Genomic DNA, 21486 nt, shown 5'->3' on the forward strand with positions numbered 1-21486 from the left:
CACACAGAAATTATTCATCTTAGTTACATATGTAACAGGAATAGGCAGGGTTTGTTCCTTGAGTTGGGGCTGACTTAATGGCACCTAGCAACAGCAGCAGTGGCATATTATACATGGAGCCACTAAGCGGTGCAATTGGTTAACACTCTTGGCTCCTAAACAAAAGGTTGATGGTTTGAGTCTACCCAGAGGCACCTCGGAAGAAAGATGTGATGAATTACTTTTCAAACTATTGGAGACACTATGGTGAGTCGTCCACTCACACCCTTGATGGGGTGCCGTGGGTCAGAATAGACTTGACAACTGGTATCTAGTAGGGGCAACTCAGTCTACAAATTCTCATCGGCAAGATATGGAGCTGACCTTTGTTTTTCTAAATGGAAATTAATTTTGCTATCAAACTATTTCAGGAGGTGGTAGAAATGAACTCAGTCAATTTGGGGTCCCCGCCCCCCTTTGCTTTGGGTTAAGTTTGGAAACAAGGGGAGGCTTTAGGTAGTATAAGCCTTTGTTCCTCAGTCATTGTCATCCATCCGTTCAAGTCAGCCTCTATTAAGACATCCTCACTCTTGCCTCCTTGTCACTTGGCTGGTCATTGGTGTGTGTGGTTACGTCTGCTGTGAGGTACCCCAACTCCTGACCTTACCCACCTCCGGACCTCAGAAAGCTCTGTAAGGCTGTCCCAGGCCTATATGCTGAAAGAACAGCAAAGGGCCTGGTCTAGTTTGGGGTCTTGCTGTTTTTCCAGCAAGGAAACATGGGCCCAGAGCTTCTCAGTGTCCCCTATCTTCCAACCTCTCTGGGGTATCTGTCAGCTTCATCCTTCTCAGGAACCTCACTAGCTTATGGAATCTTTACCCAGTGTTCTCTGGATAGTGCAAACAGTTCAGAGTCGAGATGCCAGTGGAAAGGTTGGAGGTTCAGGCTCATCCAGAGCTCCTCTAAAGAGAGGCTTGGTGACCTACCTCTGGAAAAACAGCCCCGAAACCCCCAAGAAGCCCAGTCTTCTGTCACAGGCAGGGGCGCCAGGACTTGACAGCCCCGGCAGTGGGGGGGGGGGGTTGTCCCGGAGCCCATCAAACATCCATTATCTCATGGCCTGTGCCCGGAGTGCTGGCCACCCATTTCGAAGGTTAGGCTTTCGATGTAAAAGCCAAGGATCCGTGTCTGCTATATCACCCCTCCCTGTAACAACGGGCACTACAGGTCCAGTTGTCCATTTTGGGGAGGGAGGGGGGCAAGTCTCTAAAATACGGCCCCATCACATTGCTTCAGAGGGCAGTAGAGTGGAGAATCCCGAGGTTTCGGGGGTTTCTTGGGCTTGAATTGGAGGGTGGGATGGGGTGGCTGCTGGATCTGGGGAAAGTGGGCCAGGTTGGTCCTTTCAGGCCTGGCTGCCCTGGGATAGCTCTAGGGAGAACCCTTTCAGAAGCACTAGTCTGGACTGGAGGTGGGATGGACAGGACTGAGAAAGGCACTCATCCCCCTCTTGTCCTTTTGCCCCTTCCTGAGAGCAGACCGGTCTCAACTCTTCTGGGTCCACATTCTGAGCACCCAGTAGCTCCCTCCTCCCTTGCCCCAGCCCCCTCCACCCTACCCCAGGCCTTCTTTCTCCACCACGGCTCAGCCCTCTGCTTGAGGCACTGTCCTTCCAGCCCCCAAACCTGCTCAACCTGTGGGTCATGCCTCTTTTGGGGGTCGAACAACCCTTTCACAGGGGTCGCCCAATTCTCTTTTTTTAAATTATTTTATTGGAGGCTCGTACAACACTTATCACAATCCATACAGACATCATTGCATCAAGCACATTTGTTGCCAACATCATTCTCAAAGCAACTGCTTTCCTTGAGCCCCTGGCATCAGCTCCTCATTTTCCCCTCTCTCCCTGTTTCCCCCTCCCTCACAAACCCTTGATAATTTACAAGTCATTATTATTTTGTCATATCTTACACTTTTCTGCTGTCCAGCCTCCAGAATGGAGGTTACATGTAGATCCTTGTAATCAGTTTCCCCTTTCTACCCCACCTTTGCTCCACCCTCCCGGTATCACCACTCTCACCACTGGTTCTGAGGAGATCATCTGTCCTGAATTCCCCGTGTTTCTAGTTCCCATTTGTACCAGTGTACATCCTCCGGTCCAGCTGGATTTGTAAGGTAGAATTGGGATCATGATAGTGGGGGGAAAGAAGCATTTAAGAACTAGAGGAAAGTTGTATGTTTCATCATTGCAACATTGCATCCTGACCGGCTTGTCTCCTCCACATAAGGGGATGTCCAGTTCCCCACAAATGGCCTTTGGGTCCCCAGTCTGCACTCCCCCTCATTCACAATCATGTGATTTTTGTTCCTTGATGCTTGATACCTGATCCCATCAACACCTCGTGATCACGCAAGCTGGTGTGCTTTATCCATGTGGGCTTTGATTCACCCGATTCTTAATGATAGCAAAATGACAGTGATGAAGTAGCAACGAAAATAATTTTATGGTTGGGGGTCACCACCACATGAGAAACTGTATGACAGGGTCTCGGCATTGGGAAGGAGGAGAACCGCTGGGCTAGAGGATGAGCAAAGCATTTCCATGGCGACTGCAATTGATCCCAGGGCAGGTCTGGATAGGGTCTTTCAGGTTTGCCTCCTCCTCACCACCCCTTGCCCCCAGGCCCCTCTGCAGGTCTGCAATGTCCGACCAGATCCCATAGCCTCTGATCCCCATCTCTCTTCTGATGCCAGTCACAGTCCTTCCCCACCATGGCTTCGTGTCCAGTCTTCCAGACAGCTTGATAGACGGCGGGTTCTGGCTTCTTCCTCACAATCACCGGGTTCCTGGTTTGGGGAGTTTTGGGGGTGGGACCTGGACAGCTGTCTTTCTCTCTCTCTCTTTTTTTTTTTTTGCCCCTATAAAAATGAAGAGATTGAATAGTAGTCACGTGAGCAGGAGAACACGCTGAGAAATAAATACGCCTCGGTCTCATAAAGTCCACTCACTCCTTGCCAAGTTCTTGGGTCTATTTTTCTCCCGATGGCCTAGGCTCTGTGGAAAGCACTGCCCAGGGTGGTGGTGGTCGTCGTTGTTAGGCGCCAGCGAGTCGGTCCTGACTCACAGCGACCCGTGTCCGGCAGCATGAAACCGGCCCGGGCCTGCGCCATCCTCCCAGTTGTTAGATTTGAGCCACGGTGGCAGCCGCCGCGCCTATCCATCTCATCAAGGGCTTTCCTCGTTTTCGCTGCCCTGATTCTTCCCCAAGCACGCTGTCCTTCTGAGGGACTGGCCACTCCGGACCACACGTCCAAAGTACGTGGGGGGACGCCTCGGCATCGTGGTCCTCAGTGTGACCACGCCCCTTCGCCCACACGTGGTTCACCACCCGAGACTCCAGAACAGCCACGTGTGTGCGCTGACAGCGCTCCAGGGGGGTATGCGGGTGCCCACCGTCAACGTCGAATCGCGAACAAGGACCAGGCCATAAACTCCTGTTAGCAAGTGTGCGTGTTTCCCAGCCCTGCTGTCACTGAAGTTCCACAAGCGGGTGGCCTTCAGGAAGAGAAATCGGTTTTCTCACAGTGTAGGGGAGTGGGCAGCCGGATTCCAGCACCAGCCCTAGGGCAAGGCTTCCTCTCCGCTGACTTGGTAGCTTTCTCCCTCCACACTTCTCAGTGTTTGCACCGTCGTCACGGGCCATCTGCCTTCCCCTGCACGTATGGGCTCTCCTGCACAGCCCTCTCCCACAGCTCAGGAGTAATTCCGACCCTCCTTGCTCACATAGCAAAGAGGGCCCCATGCCTAGCCGGCTTCACACCCACACCCACGGGCCAAGGGGTTCCGCTGCCAGCACACGCGCGCTGAGGACGCACAGCTCAACCCACCACAGACGCCCTGGAAGCCAACACATCTGTAGACACGAGTGTGTAGGCAAGCAGGGAACACTGGAGACACCTGTTTCTTTGGGCTCACCAGAGTCATGCCTCGCCGTTTCAGAAGACACACTTTTTAACATCTTACCTCCAAATACGGATCCTCACTTGGCCCACAAAGTCGAATTCACTGGGGTAGGGAGGAGCGAGGCGCAGGCCTGCTTCGAAGAACACACAGCCTCTTTGTTGGTAGTGGTGCGGTTGGATGCCCGCCCCCGCCCCCCCTATGCACAACAGAACAAAACACTGCCTGGTGCTACACTATCCTCACATCTGAGCTTGTTGCAGTCACGGTGTCTGTCCATTTTGTGGAGGGTCTTCCTCCTCTCTGCTGCCCCTCTGCTTTACCAAGCGCACTGTCCTTCCCCAGGTACAGGTCTCTGCTGTCCAAAGTCTAGGAGATGAGTTTTGCCACCCTTGCCTCTAAGGAGCACTCTGGCGGCGCTTCTCCCAGGGCAGATCTGCTTGTTCCTTTGGCAGTCTGTGGTATTTTCAACATCCTTCGCCAGCAGAAGTACCCTGGAGAATTGCCAAAAGGCAGCATCGGTTCTGCCCAGCAGAAAGACTCTGGCCTAAAGAGGAGGCATTCTGGTGAAGAATACAATTTGGGGTAAGACGTTAAGAAGACAGCGTGGCTTCTCTGTAGGCCCGGGGCTTTCTGCTGTGCAGAATCATGCCGCCTTTTGGCAACTGTTCGAGATACAGAAATACTCTCTCATGGTAGAGGCAGGTCTGGGTGGGTCATCAGGGGATGGCCCTGTGACATCCCTTCCCTATTCCTCTTGGGGGAAGCTCAGAGTCCCTGAGACGTGGGGGCCCGGAAGAGGGTGCCCACCACCAGCCACAGCAGGCTCTGTGTCAGCCCTCAAAGCAGCGCCAGACCCTCCCATCTTCCTGGGAGATCGCTGCAAGAGGAGCATGCTCACAGTCCTCTTAGAAGGAGGTGAAGGAGTCTGCGGGCTTTTCATTTGCATTCAGTAAGTCTTGTCTAGGCAAGAGAGGCCAAAGAATTTCATCTACACCTGTGATACATGTTCCTGTAGGTATATCATGTTCCTAACTGGAAAGAAAAAAATTGACTTTAACCACACAAAAAGGACTTCATGCATCAAGAAAACCCTTCTCTGGCCCTGCTGGTGCCTGGTTTGGGTTTTTCTGCATGGGGATGCAAGTTTGATGACTCTTCCTCCCCAGAGCTGGGCCTCCCTCAGGCAGTTTGCTCCGGTGGACCGGGTTCCATGTTCTGGTGAATAAAGGCAACTTCTGGCTCTCAGACTGGCTTTCTGACGCTGCCGGGAAACCGAGAGGCAATCAAACCACAGCCGCAGATGCCAAGTCCACTGTTCGTGCCCACTCATCATGCCGTCAGCAAATGCCAGCGGGGAGAAGCGGCTCTCTCACTAATACTGCAACAGGGGGCATTACCACCCCAGCCTCTGCCCTCTGCATGCTCCTCCTCAGACCCTAGAGATGTACAAAGGAGTCCTGGTGGCGCGGTGGCTGCTAGTCCGGAGGTCTTCTGTTCAAACCCATCAGTCACGCCACAGGCAAAAAGACATGGTGATCGGCTCCTGCAAAGCTTCCAGCCCAGGAAACATTCCGGGGACAGGTCTAGTCTGTTCTAAAAGGTCGCTAAGAGGGGACCGGGACTCGCCTACACACCACAACATCACAGCTGCCCAACGGGGAAGTGCTGCTTCAGACCCTCCCACAGCACCTCTGGGGTGCTGGCAGTCCTTAAGAATCTTCTACCAAATTCGGGGAGGGGCCGGGCTCCTTGGGAAGCTACTTCAGTGATTATCAACCCGATAATTGAGCTATAATTCACATGCCATAACACTGACCCTTTCAAGTAGGTAATTCAGTAGTGCTTAGCAGTCCCGGTGGCAGAGTGGGTTACATGTTGGTATGTTCAGTGCAAGGCCAGCAGTTCGAAGCCACCAGCTGCTCCATGGAAGAAAGATGAGACTTTCTAGTTCTATAAAGATTTGTGGTCGTGGAATCCCACAGGATCCATTCTACTCCATCCTAGAGGGTCGCTCTGAGTCGAAATGGACTCGATGCTGGTGATTTGGGTTTGGTTTGGTTTAGTATATCCACAAAACCCAACCATGATGACTGTCTAATTCTACAACATTTTCCATCAGCCTCCCAAAAAAGCCTTGCCCCCCTAGCAGTCACTCTCCTTTCTTCCTTCCCCGCCTGCCCTGACCACCACTGAGCTATTCTCTGAGCTTTGTCTCTTCTAGATGTTTCGCAGAAACAGTCAGTCAATACGTGCTTCTTTTGCGTCTGGCTCCTTTCACCTAGCGCCACGTTTTCAAGGGACATCTACATGGTTGCATTCCATTCCTAGGACCGAATCATCATCCACTGCATGGATAAACTCGATCTGCATCAATTTTCATGTAAGATTAGCCTATACATTCATGAAGTGGCTGCAGCCGATGCTGACACTCCCGCACAGCTGCTCCCAAATCCAGCCCCCGCCCCGGCACACAGACTGTTCCCCAGACCGAGCAGCTCAGGCCTGCGGATCTGAAGGAACTGCACTCTGGGGGGTTCTCTTGGAAGAGAGCAGACGGCCACTCGGGTGGGCTCTGTGACAGAGATTCTGGTGTCCTCTGAGCCACCTGTATCCCTGCCCTGAGAAGGGTCTCTCATGGGTGAATTCACTGTGCAGGGAGGGCCCAGATCCATCCCCTTACAATCAGAAATCCCTCCGGGTTCCTTCCAGTGTCAGCCTTGGACATCCTGGGGGCAGTTGTGCTCTGTCCTACAGTCACTGTGGGTCCTAATCGGCGGGCAAAGGAGTTGGTTTGGGGGATAGCCTCCCCTTCCCGCCCTCTTGTTCCAGCTTCCTATCAGGTAATTGAACACTTCCTAAGTGCTACAGTAAGGGGCGCTGGTGGCATAGTGGTTATGTGTTGGGTTGCTAAACTGCAAGGCCAGCAGTTCGAAATCACCAGCTGCTCCATGGGACACAGGTGAGGCTCCCTACTCCCACAGAGAGCTACAGTCTCAGAAGCCCCGGGGGCATTTCTAGCCTGTCCAATAGGGACACTGTGGGTAGAGAATGCACGTGATGGCAGTCAGTTTGGTTTGGGAGGTGTTAAACAAGGCGATCTGGTGTCACAGCAGGTTCCATGTGGGGTTGCTAACCAGAATGATTGGTGGTTCAAATCCACTAGCAGTTCTGAGGGAGCAAGATGGGGCTTTTGGCTCCCATGAAGCTTTATAGTTTCAGAAACCCACAGGGGCAGTTCTACCCTGTCCCATAGTGCTGCTGTGAGTTGGAATCACCTCAATAGCAGTGGGTTGGGTTTGGGGTTGAGCATTTGTTTAAAAGGGTGGTTGCTATGATGTCTCGTGACTGACTGAGTTCCTGAGAACCGGGAACCCCCATCCCCACCAACCCCTACTCTGGCCACAGCCAACACCTGGGAGGTCTTGGGAAGGTATGTGTCAGTCTGCATTTGCATGGAGGGAAATGTCTCTGTGCCTGCCCCCATGTCGAGGGGGAGTTCCCCCAACACAGAAGGGTTCACATGCTGAGCAGCCAAAAAGAAGGACAAACGGCCTCTCTGGTCAATGCAAGTTTATTGCAGATGTCCCCAAGGATAGCACTGCCTGCTATCTGCCTGTCACCTGTGGGAGGTGACCGAGAAGTGTTCAAGGCAGACAACAGAGACAAAGGTTCAGGGTGCTGTGCACCACACCTGGTGCACCCTCAGAGCCCCTGAGGCAGGCCCAGGAAGTCAGGCCCCACGCTCAGCACTGCCGCTCCAGGAAGCGCAGGCCCACCTTCTTGTGGGGAACCAAGACAATGCGGGCGACAGTTTTCAACTCCCCGGTCTCAGGGGCCAGCACTACCTCATACTTCTGGATCAGCTGGGAGGCAGAAAGAACAAGGGCTAGTTAGTCCGTGATCTCCTCGGGTCCGCTGACCCCACCCCATGCCCGCACCCCCCCATGTGCCTGCCCTGGGCTCCGCCCTCCTTTCCTTCCCACCCCTCCAGGCACCCCCAACCCCACTCACTCTGGTCAGCAGCAGGTGCATCTCCAGCTCAGCAATCCTTCGGCCCAAGCAAGCCCGAACCCCATACCCGAAGGGCACGGACCCAAACGGGTGCTGAACCCCCGGGACATCCGCCTGGCTCTTCCTCAGCCAGCGGTGGGGCTGGAAGCGATCAGGCTCGGGGAAGACGCTGGGGTCGCGGGACACCACGTAGTGGCAGAGCACAAACTGGGTCTGCAGAGGGAGAGTGGGCAGCTCAACCGGGAAGGGGTGTGAGGGGGCCCCGGGGACCCCGGCTCTCTAGTCTCACTCACGTTCTTCGGGAAGAGGAAGCCACCAACTTCTATTTCCTTATCCTCGATGACCCTGGAGTTGGTGTGAACCACAGGATAAAGGCTGCGAGGGAAAGGGAGGGGACAGCCTGGCTCTGGAGCCAAGGAGAGGCAGGCCCCTGCCACCTCTCTGACCCTCAGACCCCTCCCCATCTCATTTCTGCCCCCCAACTTCACCCCTACAGCCATTACTCCTCACCTGAGACTACTCAAGACATCAGATGCCAAACCCCAACCAACTCACTGCCATGGAGTTGAAGCCGACTCAGTGATCCTACAGGACAGGGCTGAACTGCCCTTGTGAGTTTCTCAGAGTGTAACTCCTTACTGGAGTAGAAAGCCCAGTCTTTCTCCCTTGGAGCAGCTGGTAGTTTCGAACTTTTGACCTTGCCTTGCAGTGAGCAGCCCAATGCATGGTCATTATGCCACTGGGGCTCTTCCCAAGTCAGGTACACATGGGTCCAATTGAATTCCCCCCCTCCCCCCGCCCAGTCTCGAGTGCACAATTTCCCCTGCCCTACCCCGGAAGCACAGATGTGATACGCAGGGAGACTGCTCACCACAGATTGGCAAGCAAACATCAGACCAGGCGTTCATTGCCCAATGTAAGCCAGCGAAAGCCATGGTTACTGGTTAATCACCCCTGCTCCGCTCTGCCTTCTCCCCCATCCAGACCCCGTGCCCTCGGAACAGCATCTTACCGCAGGGTCTCCTTAATCACAGCTTTGAGCAAGGGCAAGCAGGCCAAGTCTTTGTATCGGGGCACCTGCCCAGCTGGCACCACGTCCACCACCTCCTTGTATAAAGCCTCTTGGATTTCTGGGTGCTTGGACAGGTGGTAGAGGGCCCACGTCAGTGTGTTGGATGTCTGGAGACAGAGTGAGAGTGAGAGTGAGAGGGCGTGTCTAGGCCAGAGGCCAGGTGGGTTGTGGGAGGGTTGGGAGTGGGCGCATACAAAATGCAGGAGAACGAATGTGCCCCAAGTATGGCAGAGACAGATGGAGGGGGTGGGGTGTCCACGGGGACCTTCACGCTACACATGAGTGACTCCACAGGAGAATGAGGACCTGAGGATGGAGACTGGAACGAAGAGAAACCCAATGTGACCCAAGGACTGAGAACAGGTCAGAGAAAGAAGATGCTCACGGCCAGGCTCCACTTTACCCGGAATCGAATGAAGAGGAGTGGTCCTAAGTTACAGCAAGAGAGAGAGCAGGATTAGGTGGGAGATGCAACTTCCTGGCTGTCAGAGAGAGCGAGGAGGCTGTGGGAGGTGACGGGCCACCCCTGAGGACCACCTAGAAGGGGGTTGAAGGGACCCTTCTGCTTCTCTTCTGGCTCTCTGTCCAGGTGACAAAAAGAGATGCAGGTCCCTGCAGGGATGAAGGTTCAGATCAGGCGGGGGATAATGGAAGGTTAGTTCAGGATGGGCGCTGGGAACCCCTGATCCTCTCGCTGGCCACCCTCACGCACCGTGTCCACTCCGGCCATGAGCAGCTCGGGCAGGCTGCCCAGGGCCTCTCCAGGACTGAGCTGTCCGCTGGTCAGCAGGAAGTGCAGGTAGCCAGATACCTGGATCTCATCTGGCTTCCCTGCCTGCAGCTGAGCCTCCACCTCCTTGAGTTTCTGATCAATCAGCTTCTTCCCTGCAGGGACAATCAATCGTCATGGTCTCCTTTCGAGGAAAGTCCTGTTTGGGGGTGGAGGGAGGCGGGGGCGGGGGCTGCTGGGGCCCAACCTCAGCTTCCTTGTCAAGCACCTCAACTTCCTCAGGTTCCTCACCGAAGGAGAAGATGGTGTTCCAGCCATCAATGTATCGACCCCAGAAGGGCAGCAGGGAGCGTGTCCACTTAGGGAGAAAGGTGGCATAGAGAGAGTTCTGGAACATGAGTCCCACGGAGTTGACGAAGGCTGTGGTGTCCTCAGGGATGGTTGGCTCCAGGCAGCCGACACGTTTTTCAAATAGGATGTAGCAAATAGCTGGGTGGTGGCAGGGGCCAGGGTGGGGCGCAGAGGTCACCACAGGGGGAAGTGCCAGGGCGCACACGATCCAGGGGGCCTTGAGAAGAAGGGCCAACCACCTGCCCCTGCCCCCATTCCCACCCCCAGCCCCTCTTCCCCACACAGTCACCTTCCAAAGCAAAGTGGTAGAAGAGATGAGCTACATCAGGAATGTGGTCCCCCGATTCGCTCTCTGCCAGCTTCTGTTCTATCTGGACCAGAAGATCGTCTATCACCTGGTTCAGAGCATCCGTATAGAGGGCAGCATCGGCGGGCTTCAGCATCCGCTGGTTCAGAGCCTGGCGCAGGTGGTACCACTGGTGCCCATGCCTGTGGGGAAGAGGAGGAGCCACCCAGGTAGCAGATGGCATTTGGCTTAAATGGTATCTCCCCTGCCTTGAGATCCCTATAGAGGTTAGGAAAAGAGTCTTTAGAATAAAGGAATCACCAACCTTCAGAACCCCACTAAGCAGAGAGAGAACGTGGTTAAGGTCTGGAGGTCTGGAGATTCGTAGCTGGGTGACCTTGGACAAATGACTAAAATTCCTCTGGGACTCGGCTTTTGTCCCTGTGGCATGGGGGTGAAAAAGCAGGCTGTCTTGCAGGGTTGTTCAGAAGATTCTCGTGCTCAGATCAGTGCCTGGCACCTGGGGAATACTTATGGGGTGTTGATGATGATTTTAGAATGATACACCTCTGGAATCTTCCATAAGTGCACTGAGAGGGAGCAGCAGTGGACTCAGTCCCTCTAGGTGGTCTCAGACATAGGAACAACTGTGAGGCTGGCTCAGAACCAAGCAGTGTTTCACCCTGTTGTGCCCAGGGTCACTATGGGTCGGAACCGACTTGGTGGCCCTTAACAGCACCAGGTGGAGGATGAAGAATAGGGGAAGAACAGATTAGGTCTCTTGAGGTGCTCAGGTTTGGGTCTTCAGACTCACCTTGGCTCAGCAGGTGAGGGGAGAGAAAGACCCACCAGGCTGGTCCCGGACCCTTGTGTTCCAGCCGTCTAGTACACAGCCTGGCTAGGCAGATACTCTCTCACGCGTGGGAGCATGTTCCTGTATTATAGCTTCACCTTCAGGGGCTGCCCTCAACCTTAACAATCCCCGAAGCCTGGCACCCTGTCCTAAGTAAGCTGGATAGGAGTCTGTTTCATTTCAGTTTATTTTTAAGCTAGTTAGAGGGATCAAAGTACAGGGTGGACCCATTTATGGGAAAAGATGTGCATGTTTCTAAATAAAGTAGGGAGGACCGCAACAGTTACGCTGTTAGGGGTGGCTGCTTGGGAGGATGGGATCGGAAAGGTAACTTTTTTGGACAATTATGGGGTTTTATTACAGAAGTCTTAACAGATCACAATGTGTTAAATATACAACTATTTTGTCAGCAGTGCCTCTTCTTAGTCCTGCTGAACGGCATGTCTCCCCGGTTCTCGGCTCCTGGCTCTTCTTCATGGTCATGGGATTCCTCTCATGCTGCCTCTGTGATGTTGTTGTCAGGTGCTATCAAGTCGGTTCTGACCCATCAGAAAGGTAACTTAATATTTTGTTGATCCTGGGAATTTTTTGCATTAAGCATGTGTCAAGTTTCCAATAAATTATCTTAAAACCATGAAAAAAGCTTTTAAGTCAAAAATTGGATTTCTTTCCCCTTAAATTTTTTCCCTACACTGTGGGAGCCCAACTTTTATCACATTGGGCAGAAATGGCTGCGAGAAACAAAAATGAGAAGGGTTGTTGGAAAAATAATGAACACCAGAATAGACAGCTTTACTGGAAAATTCTGATTGTAGGTGTGTGAGCACACATGAGACGTCCCCAAAGGAGGAATCAGAGTTGCAGGAGTTAAACAAGTTGTTTAAAAAATCTCTTTTTTTGCCCCCTCAGGACCAATATTGAGAGTAGCCATACCAAGAGGGGAAGGGGAAGGTGGGAGGAGATAGGAGAACCGATCACAATGATCAACCTATAACCCTTCCCCGGGGGATGGACAACAGAAAAGTGGATGAAGGGCTACATCTGTCAGTGTAAGACATGAAAAAATAATAATTTATAAATTATCAAGGGTTCATGAAGGAGGGAGTGTCGGGGAGGGAGGGGGAAAATGAGAAGCTGATACCAAAGGCTCTAGTAGAAAGAAAATGCTTTGAAAATGATGATGGCAACAAATGTACAAATGTGGTTGACACAATGGATGTGTGTGTGGATTGTGATAAGAGTTGTATGAGCCCCCAAGAAAATGATATTTGTAATGTTTTGGGGCCCTGACAAAACGATTAAAAATGGTTTTTTTGGGAGGGCAAGTAAAGGGAGTGGCAGAACTGCTTCCTAAAATGAGATTTTTAAAAAAAAAAAGAGATTTGAGGGAGAACCGATCTTGGAGATCTATGTGTAACCTCCTCTCTGGGTGATGGGCAATGGGAAGGTGGGTGAGGGGAGATGCCGGGAAGTGTAAGATAAGATAAAATAATTATTTATAAACTATTAAGAAAGCAGGGGGAAGGGGGAGCGGGGAGGGAGGGGGAGGGGAAAAAAAAGGAAACCGAGCTGATTCCAGGAACCCAAGTGGAAGGTGAATTTTGAGAATGACGAGGGCAACGAATGTATAAGGGTGCTTTGCTCAATTGATGTATGTATGGATTGTGATAAGAGCTGTATGAGCCCCAATAAAAAGATTTATTAATAAACAAAAAAATGAGATTTGAAAAATAGAAATGTTGAAACTAAAAATCGTATCCTGAGTTAGCAAAATAGAGCTTTCAAATACATATACAAGCTTCATAGTTCAGAAATTGGTTTCGGTGTGGGAAGTAACTCGGTTACAAACAGGGTGCACAATGTTGAACCCCAGTTCTAAATCAAAGGCTGCCGTTGCTGTGGGGTATAACTGAGTCAGCTCCAACTCATAGTGACCCCTTCCTGTTACCATAGACGGAAGCACCCAGTCCTGCACCCTACTCAGAAGAGCATTCTGTTTGAGTCCATGGTCACAGCCACCGTGCCGATCCATCCTGTTGAAGGTCTTCCTCTCTTTTCTGACCTTGCACTTTACCAAGCATGATGCCCTTCTCCAGGGACCAGTTCTCCCTAATAACGTGTCCGAGTTAGGTAAGACAAAATCTTAAGCATCCTCACTTCTAAAGCATCCTCACTTCTACGTTCTGGCTGTAGCTTCTTCCAAGACAGATCTGTTTGTTCTTCCGGCAGTCCATGGTGTATGGACTATTCCCCATCAACACTAACACCAATTCTCCCACAGTCCCTCATAATTGTCCAGCTCTCCCAGGCATATAAGGCAACTAAAATCACCGTGGTTTGGGTCAGGCTCCCCTGAGGCATTGTTTGTCCATCCCAATTTGATTTCTTGACTACTGCTTCCAGGAGTGGTGACTGTGGAGCCAGGATAAATATTGGGAAATGCCCAGCTTCCCTCCCTCCCTCAGGGGCTTGTTTGTTGCCTGTGTGAAGCCCTGTTTCCTTCCTGTTGAAGAGCCATCCGTATTGAAGGCTGTAGTCTTTGAACTTCACCAACAATCCTTCAGTGCCTCTTTCCATTCAGCAAGCAAGATTGTGTCGCAGGTTGTTCCGCAGTCTTCCCCCGATCTGAAGGCCCTGGTCTTCTTCAGGGAGTCCAGTTTCTCTGATGACTTGCTCAGCATAGAGATGGAATGAGGATGTTGAAAAAATACAATTCACACACACACACACACTCCTTGTGATGTTAAGCCATGCTGTATTCCTTTGTTCTGTTGAAAAGACTGTTTCTTGTTTCAGGTAGAGGTTCTTCATGAGCACAATTGAGTTTTCTCAATGCTTTCCACCATTGGCCAAGACCCACACAGTCAAATGCCTCTGCATGTCAACAAAATACAAGCAAGCATCTTTCCAGTATCATCTTTTTCAGTTAAGCTCCCTCGGTCATCAGCAATGATATCCCTCATCTCATGTCCCCTTCTGAATGTGGCAATTTCTTGTCAATGGACTTCTGTAACCATTTTAAAAGGATCTTCAGCAAAATGTTACTTGTGCATGATATTAATGATATATATTGCTCAATACTTTCTGCATTCTGTTGGATCACTTTTGGGGGGTGGGGGTGGGGAATGGGCACAAAAATGGATCTCCCTCAAGAGTTCCTGAGGGAGGGATGGGGAAAAATGAGGAGCTGATACCCAGGGCTCAAGTGGAAAGTAAATGTTTTGAAAAGGATGATGGCAACATATGTACAAATGTGCTTGATACAATGGATGTATGGATTATAATCAAAGATGTAAGAAACCCCAACAAAATGATTTTTAAAAAGACAAAAAACAAAACAAAACAGATCTCCCCCAGTTAGTCATCCAAGTAGCTGTCTTCCAATGTTGAAATACCAATGGCACAGCTTCCTGCATCCCAGCAACACCCAGCAAATCACCAACATAGAATGAACTGAGGGATAAGTGATTCATCGGTGAAATGCAGATAAGGATACTATTTCATGGGTTTGATGTGAGCATGAATGAAAGAATAAATGTCAAGAGCTTAGACTGATATCTGGCCTGCCATGAACGCACAGATGATTATCAGCAACATCATTAAAATTTTCTTAGGCGGCATCAAAGAACAAAAAATCATATCATTGACTGCACACCTCCATGATAGGATCGTTGAAGACAAATGGGTGCATAAGCAAATGTGGTGAAGAAAGCTGATGGTGCCCGGCTATCAAAAGAGATAGTGTCTGGGGTCTTAAAGGCTTGAAGGTGAACAAGCGGCCGTCTAGCTCAGAAGCAAAAAAGCCCACATGGAAGAAGCACACCGGTCAGTGCGATCACGAGGTGCCAAGGGACCAGGTATAAGGCATCATGCAAAAAAAAGATATGTGTGTGTATGTATGTGTATATATGTGTATATGTATATATGTATATGTATATATGTATATATATACCATATTAAATGAAGGGGGAAGTGCAGAGTGGAGACCCAAGGCCCAAGTGTCGGCCAATGGAGATCCCCTCATAGAGGGGTTTAGGAGAGGAGATGGGTTAATTAGGGTGTGAGGTAGTACCGATGAAGAACACAGCTTTCCCCCAGATCCTGGATGCTTCCTCCCCCCAACTACCATGATCCAAATTCTACCTTGCAGGGCTGGATAGGACAGAGGCTGTACACTGGTACATATGAGGGCTGGAGGTACAGGGAATCCAGGGTGGATGATACCTTCAGGACCAAGGATGTGAGGGACGATGCTGGGAGAGTGGAGGGTGAGTGGGTTGGAAAGGGGGAACTGATTACAAGGATCCACATGTGACCTCTTCCCTGGGAGAGGGACAGCAGAGAAGGGGGGAAGGGAGACTCCGGATAGGGCAAGATATGACAAAATAACGAGGTATAAATTACCAAGGGCGCATGAGGGAGGGGGGAAAGGGGAGGGGGGGAAAAAAAAAAAAGAGGACCTGATGCAAGGGGCTTAAGTGGAGAGCAAATGCCTTGAGAATGATTGGGGCAGGGAATGTATGGATGTGCTTTATACAATTGATGAATGTATATGTATGGATGGTGATAAGAGTTGTATGAGTCCCTAATAAAATGTAAAAAAAGAAAAGAGGAGAAAAAAATGATTAGGGCAAAGACTGTACAGATGTGCTTTATACAATTGATGTATGTATATGTATGAACTGTGATAAGAATTGTATGAGCCCCAATAAATTGTTAAAAAAAATTTTCTTAGGCATGACTTCAAGGGTGAAATCTACATCAAAATCTCTGCAGAGGGAGTCCATGAAATCTCTATCCAACAACAATTTTTTAATTCAGCACATTTAAAAAAAATTAAATTGAGCTTTCCCAACTAATACGACGTGTTGGTGTTTTTTTTTCCCCCAAATATAAACATCCATGTTTCATTATGATTTAAGTTGATCTGTTTCCAAGCATAATGTAAAATATTGGAGCTGGATTATGTAGAAAGAGCCATATCTATGCCTTGGAAATACTTTAATCCGAACTTCCCATTTTCGAGATTAGAATCATGAAAACATAAAAGGGGGAAATGTTCATTTGTCCAAGATCACACCATTTAGTCTCTGGGCTTCAGCCCAAGCCCACCACTGGTTTCTAGATGGAGCATCGGAACCCAAAGATTCCCTGCCCATTACCCAACTGGCTGCCCATTACCCATACTCACTGGCCCTTTGGACCCCAACTCACGAAGTGAAGGGTCCATAGGACAGGCCCTGCTGGTCCCGGTGCTCCTTCCACAGGGCCATGTCATTCCGTATTGGGTATTTGCCTTCATGCCGCATCACTTGCTCCACAAGTGGGGCACTGGCCAAGTTCACATGGAACTGAGGCCCTAGATAGTTTATCCACATAGGTCCGTACTTGGCCTTGCTCTGCATCTGTGGGGTTCAACCAAAATGGAGTAACAGGAACTCAATCAGGCAGACACTTTATAGAGAAGCAACCAGTGGGGAGTGTCTGGTGGCAGGTGGGATGGGCAGCAACACACTGTGCGGAAGGTAAGAGCCAGGACAGTGCTTACCTTCCTCAATGCACAAGGAGCTAGAAGACGGACAATGAACATCTGATGGGAGTAAGGGAACTGAGGACTTTGGAAGAGTGAGATTTTAGAAAACTGTGGTGAGCTGAGCTATGTTGGAATCTAGATATTTGGGGCCCAGGGTGTTAGAGAAACTGAGGGCTGCTCTCCTCCTTCATCTGCCCCTCGTTCTCATAGTTGACTTGGTGGAGTTGAACACAATCTGCTTTTGTAAGAGGGGCAATTGGAGTTCAGTGGTAGAATTCAGGCCTTCCATGCAGGAAACCGGGGTTTGGGTCCTGCACCAAATGTCTCTCAAGCCCAGCTCAGTGGAGGCTGGAATGTTGGGACTTCCAGACTAGGACAGACTAGGATGAAAAGTCTGGCAATCTGGAGCTGGCAAATCAGCCAATCAGCTGGGGAAACCCTATGGGTGACAATGGCCATACTCCATTGTGCACAGGGTCCCTGTGAGTTCAGGGCCAACTGGAGGGCCGCTGACAACACTTATGTAAGAAGCTATTCTCGAAAGGCACTGGGACACTAGCTGAGAGGTATGTGCTGTGTCTCTTAGCCGGCCATTAGGTCGTAACCTGAGCTGTTGAGAGTGCCAAGGTTCCCAGATGGGTTCTTAGCTAAGTGGCCCTTTGCAGGGCAGAAACTCCCCCTGGGGCATCTACAGAATGAATGGGAAGTGAGGCCCCAAAGAAGGAGAGCATGTGTAAATGATTAATTCCTTCAAAATTCAATTAGTGACCCAACGTTTACATAAACAACACAGACAGAACCGTGCAACCCCCCCGGGTGTTAGTTTCCTATGAGAGTTTAACGTGCGCGCGCGTTATTTTTGTATGTGCACTATATGTGAAAGATGCCATACCAATTCCTACTTAGTTCCTCCTGCACTGCGTGCTGGGGTTACAACAGGGAGTATCAGAGACAGGCCAGCCCTTAACAAGCGTCTCTGTCTGTGCCAGTAAGATTTTATGTCAACTTGCATTTGCATAGGGGCGGAGTCTAACCTGTCAATCAGATCACAGCCTGATGATGACTCCTTGGGGGTGTGGTCTTTTAATAAGAGTGAAACTGCATCGACCCATGGCCCTACACGGGACAGCACTCCGAGACACAGTGGGGGATGTGCGAATGAGCTGACCCCACCACACTGAGGCAAACACTGGGGGCGTGCAATGGAGCAGTGGGGAAAGGAGAGTAAGGAGGTCCCGAGGGAGTATAAAGGATGGACTTTTGGGACCAGGACGTGGCACCCCACCAGACTCATCCGGAAAACACTCCTAAAGGCCAACAAACAGAACTACTAACAGAATTTTTTTTTTTTTGCTGTCTTTTTGTTTTGTTTTTTCTTTTTTTTTTCTCTTGTAAATTTTGTATGGCAGTGATTTTTTTGTCTATCAGCATGTCGGTGTTGCTGCTGTTGATGCCATGTTCTCAATGTGCCACTTGGGTGCTGTCAAAGCCATCTGCAGGTCCACCTAGATAAGATAGGCTGGACAAACAATGTGAGAAGAAAATAACAGGACCAATGGTCCCGGAGGGACATGAGAGCGTGGGAGGTAGGGGAAGGGAGGAGGTGTCGCCCAACACAGGGACAGGGGAACAGTGAGTGATTCAAAACCAGTGCCAGGGAGGGGAAGGGAGGACTGGCAGGGAGTGACCACGGGCGAGGTAACTGAGAGGAATTACTGAAACCAGAATGAGGCTGAACATGGTAGTGGGACAGGAGGAAAGCATAAGGAAATAGCGGAAAGTAGTAGGAAGCAAAGGGCATACATAGAAGCCTAAATACAAACATGTACATATGTAAATATATTTATGATTATGGGGGGAATAGACCTATGTACATATATTTATAGGTTCAGTAGTAGAGTAGCAGGTGGACATTGGGCTTCCTCACGCACACTCCCTCACTACAATAGCACCTTGCCCAGCTAAATAGTCATTCCATGATACCCACCTTCCCGACATGATCGCTGAAGACAGACGTGTGTATAAGCAAACATGGTGAAGAAAGCTGATGGTGCCCGGCTATCAAAAAGATATAGCGCCTGGGGTTTTAAAGGCTTGAAGGCAAACAAGCGGCCATCTAGCTCGGAAGCAACAAAGCCCACAGAGAAGAAGCACACCAGCCTAAGTGAATACAAGGTGTTGAATGGACCATGTAGCAGACACCAAGGAACAAAAACAATCATTGTGTGATCACCTTCCTCACATAAACGCTGAAGACGAATGTGTGCATAAGCAAGTGTGGTGAAGAAGGCTGATGGTGCCAGGTTATTGAGAGATATAGTGTCCGGGGACTTAAAGGCTTGAAAGTAAACAAGCGGCCATCTAGCCCAGAAGCAACAAAGCCCACATGGAAGCAGCACACCAACGTGTGTGATCATGAAGGGCAGAGGGGATCAGGTTTCAAACAACAAAGGCAGGAGGGAAAAAAAATCACATCACCATGAATGAGGGGAGTGCGTGATGGGGACCCAATGCCCATCTGTAGACAGCTGGACATCCCTTCCAGAGGGGTAGTGGGGAGGAGATGAGTCACTCAGGGTTCAGTGTAGCAACAATGAAACTCAAAACCTTCCTCTAGTTCTTGAATGCTTCCTCCCCCCCCAATTATCATGATCACAATTCTGCCTTGCGGACCTGGTTAGACCAGAGGATGCACAGGGGTGCAGTAGGGATCTGGAAACACAGGGAATCTAGGATGGATGGACCCCTCAGGACCAGCAGTGGGAGTGGCAACACCAGGAGGGAAGGGGTTATAGAAAGGGAGAATCTATCTCGGGGATCTACGTGTAACCTCCTCTCTGGGGGATAGGCAACAGGAAGGTGGGTGAGGGGAGACGCCGGGCAGTATAAGATAATATAAAATAATAATTTATAAACTATTAAGGGTTCATGGGGGAGGGGGGGAGCGGGGAGGGAAAAAAAGGAAAATGAACTGATTCCAGGAACCCAAGTGGAAGGCGAATTTTGAGAATGATGAGGGCAACGAATGTATAAGGGTGCTGCTATAGTTTATTGTGCCAGCCTGGCCGATAAACACAAGTAGGATTAACTGAAGGGCAGAGGGATAAATGGCTTGCTTGTTCTGTGCCTCAGTTTAAAGGGGTACACTACCTGTGGGATGCCTAGCATGTGTACTGTGTCGCTGTAAGTTGAGGTCCCTTTAAGCCCACACGATTGGAATGTTCATCTCTGGAGCTGGGGACTGACAGTTGATGACAGTTGGGGACCTGCCCTGCAGTTTGCTGCCTGGGTATATATAGCCCAGCTCTCTCAACAGAAGGGGACTAGTAACTGGTAGCTCTCAAAAACTTGAAGGACTGCTAGTGTCTCACTGCTTTATAACTTAACTGTTAATTTCTTGTATTATCTATCTGTATATTATTTAACGGTTTATTTCTTGAATTATATATCCATCTTTATAAATATATTTATATATAATTACTAGCAATCTGGTTTGTCTCTCTAGAGAACCCTGTCCAATACAGGTGCTTTACTCAATTGATGTATGTATGGATTGTGATAAGGGTTGTATGCGCCCCAATAAAATGATTTATCAGATTAAAAAAAAGAGTGAAACTGGGGACTTTTCTTTTCTCTCTGCCCCTTTGCCTTCCAGCATGCCTCCAGGAGCAGCCCACACAGAGCTGCCCGACACTGAGAGCTGTTGGTGCCCTGCTAAGTGCCCACTGACCTTGGGTCCATGAGACTCTGCACCCACCAACCTGTGATCGCCCTGCTTCCTGCTTCCCCTTTCTGCATGGTGGGCCTGCAGCTACAGGAGTCTACAGAGGGCTCTGACTAGCATCAGGCTCATGGACTTAAGTTGGACTAGACTGGGAAGCCTTCTTAATATAAACTTACTTGATATAAAGTTCTTGTGTGTGTGTGTGTGTGTGTGTGTGAGAGAGAGAGAGAGAGAGAGACTGGTTTTGTTTCTCTAGACAAATCCAGCCTAAACAACATCTCAGTGTGCGCACCTCACTGGTGAGTATTTAGTAGAAGGTGCCCCTAAAATGTTCTCTCGTTGTTCTATGGGCAGAGAAGTGTCCTGAATCTTTGATCAGATTGAAAATCTGTGAGGAGAGCTGCCATGTTGTTTCCTTATGATTTCCCGGGTCACTTGACACACTGGCGCATTCTAGCCACTCACTCGTTCTTACCAATCGCAAAGAATCTAGTGATAAAAATAAGTTCCAAAGAATGCAAGAAAGAGAAAGAGTGTACACGGACAGAAAACAAAGGCGACATTGTGATCAAGAATTTGCAGTGAGCAGGGACGGCTTCGGTGATCTGAAAGTGCGGGGAAATGCATAGAACATTAAAGGGCCAGTACAAGGTGTCCATAAGTCATCTCATAACCACGAGGACTTACACTTCTTTGTGGTGGAAGCTCTAGGAAACAGTCTATGCTGATTGGAAAGTTGTACAGCAAAGGGGGCTTTGCTCATCTACTCCAGACCACAAGAGATATTTAACACTCTCTTCCCAGAAGCTGAGAGCTGAGGAAAGCTTGTCAGTTCTGCTGGATGAAAATCAATAGAAATCTCTCCATTACCTAATGACCAGCCATATGCTCCAAGCTCCTCTGGCCATGAATAAATTGATTAATAACACAAACAAAGAGCAAGGACGTGTAAATATTGATCAAGCCTTGTTGCTATGGAAGAT

General features: G+C 49.9%; 1 protein-coding gene across 2 annotated transcripts in view; it reads right to left on the minus strand.

The window, feature by feature from the left end:
- Positions 1-7504: 7504 nt before the first annotated feature.
- Positions 7505-21486, minus strand: part of CYP27A1 (cytochrome P450 family 27 subfamily A member 1) — a 44848-nt gene continuing 30866 nt past the window's right edge. Inside the window, exons 2-9 of one of the 2 annotated variants that reach the window (XM_075529479.1) lie at positions 16461-16651; positions 10397-10596; positions 10048-10245; positions 9739-9911; positions 8967-9133; positions 8248-8329; positions 7955-8167; positions 7505-7806 (exon numbers count right to left, since the gene is read on the minus strand). In XM_075529479.1, coding sequence (XP_075385594.1) covers positions 7687-7806; positions 7955-8167; positions 8248-8329; positions 8967-9133; positions 9739-9911; positions 10048-10245; positions 10397-10596; positions 16461-16651 — 1344 coding nt within the window. In that variant the 3' untranslated portion in view covers positions 7505-7686. The remainder of the gene's footprint in view (positions 7807-7954; positions 8168-8247; positions 8330-8966; positions 9134-9738; positions 9912-10047; positions 10246-10396; positions 10597-16460; positions 16652-21486) is intronic. The other variant, XM_075529480.1, reaches the window with a different exon arrangement.

This window comes from Tenrec ecaudatus, chromosome 13 (assembly GCF_050624435.1).
Source record: "Tenrec ecaudatus isolate mTenEca1 chromosome 13, mTenEca1.hap1, whole genome shotgun sequence".
Taxonomy (NCBI): Eukaryota; Metazoa; Chordata; class Mammalia; order Afrosoricida; family Tenrecidae; genus Tenrec; species Tenrec ecaudatus.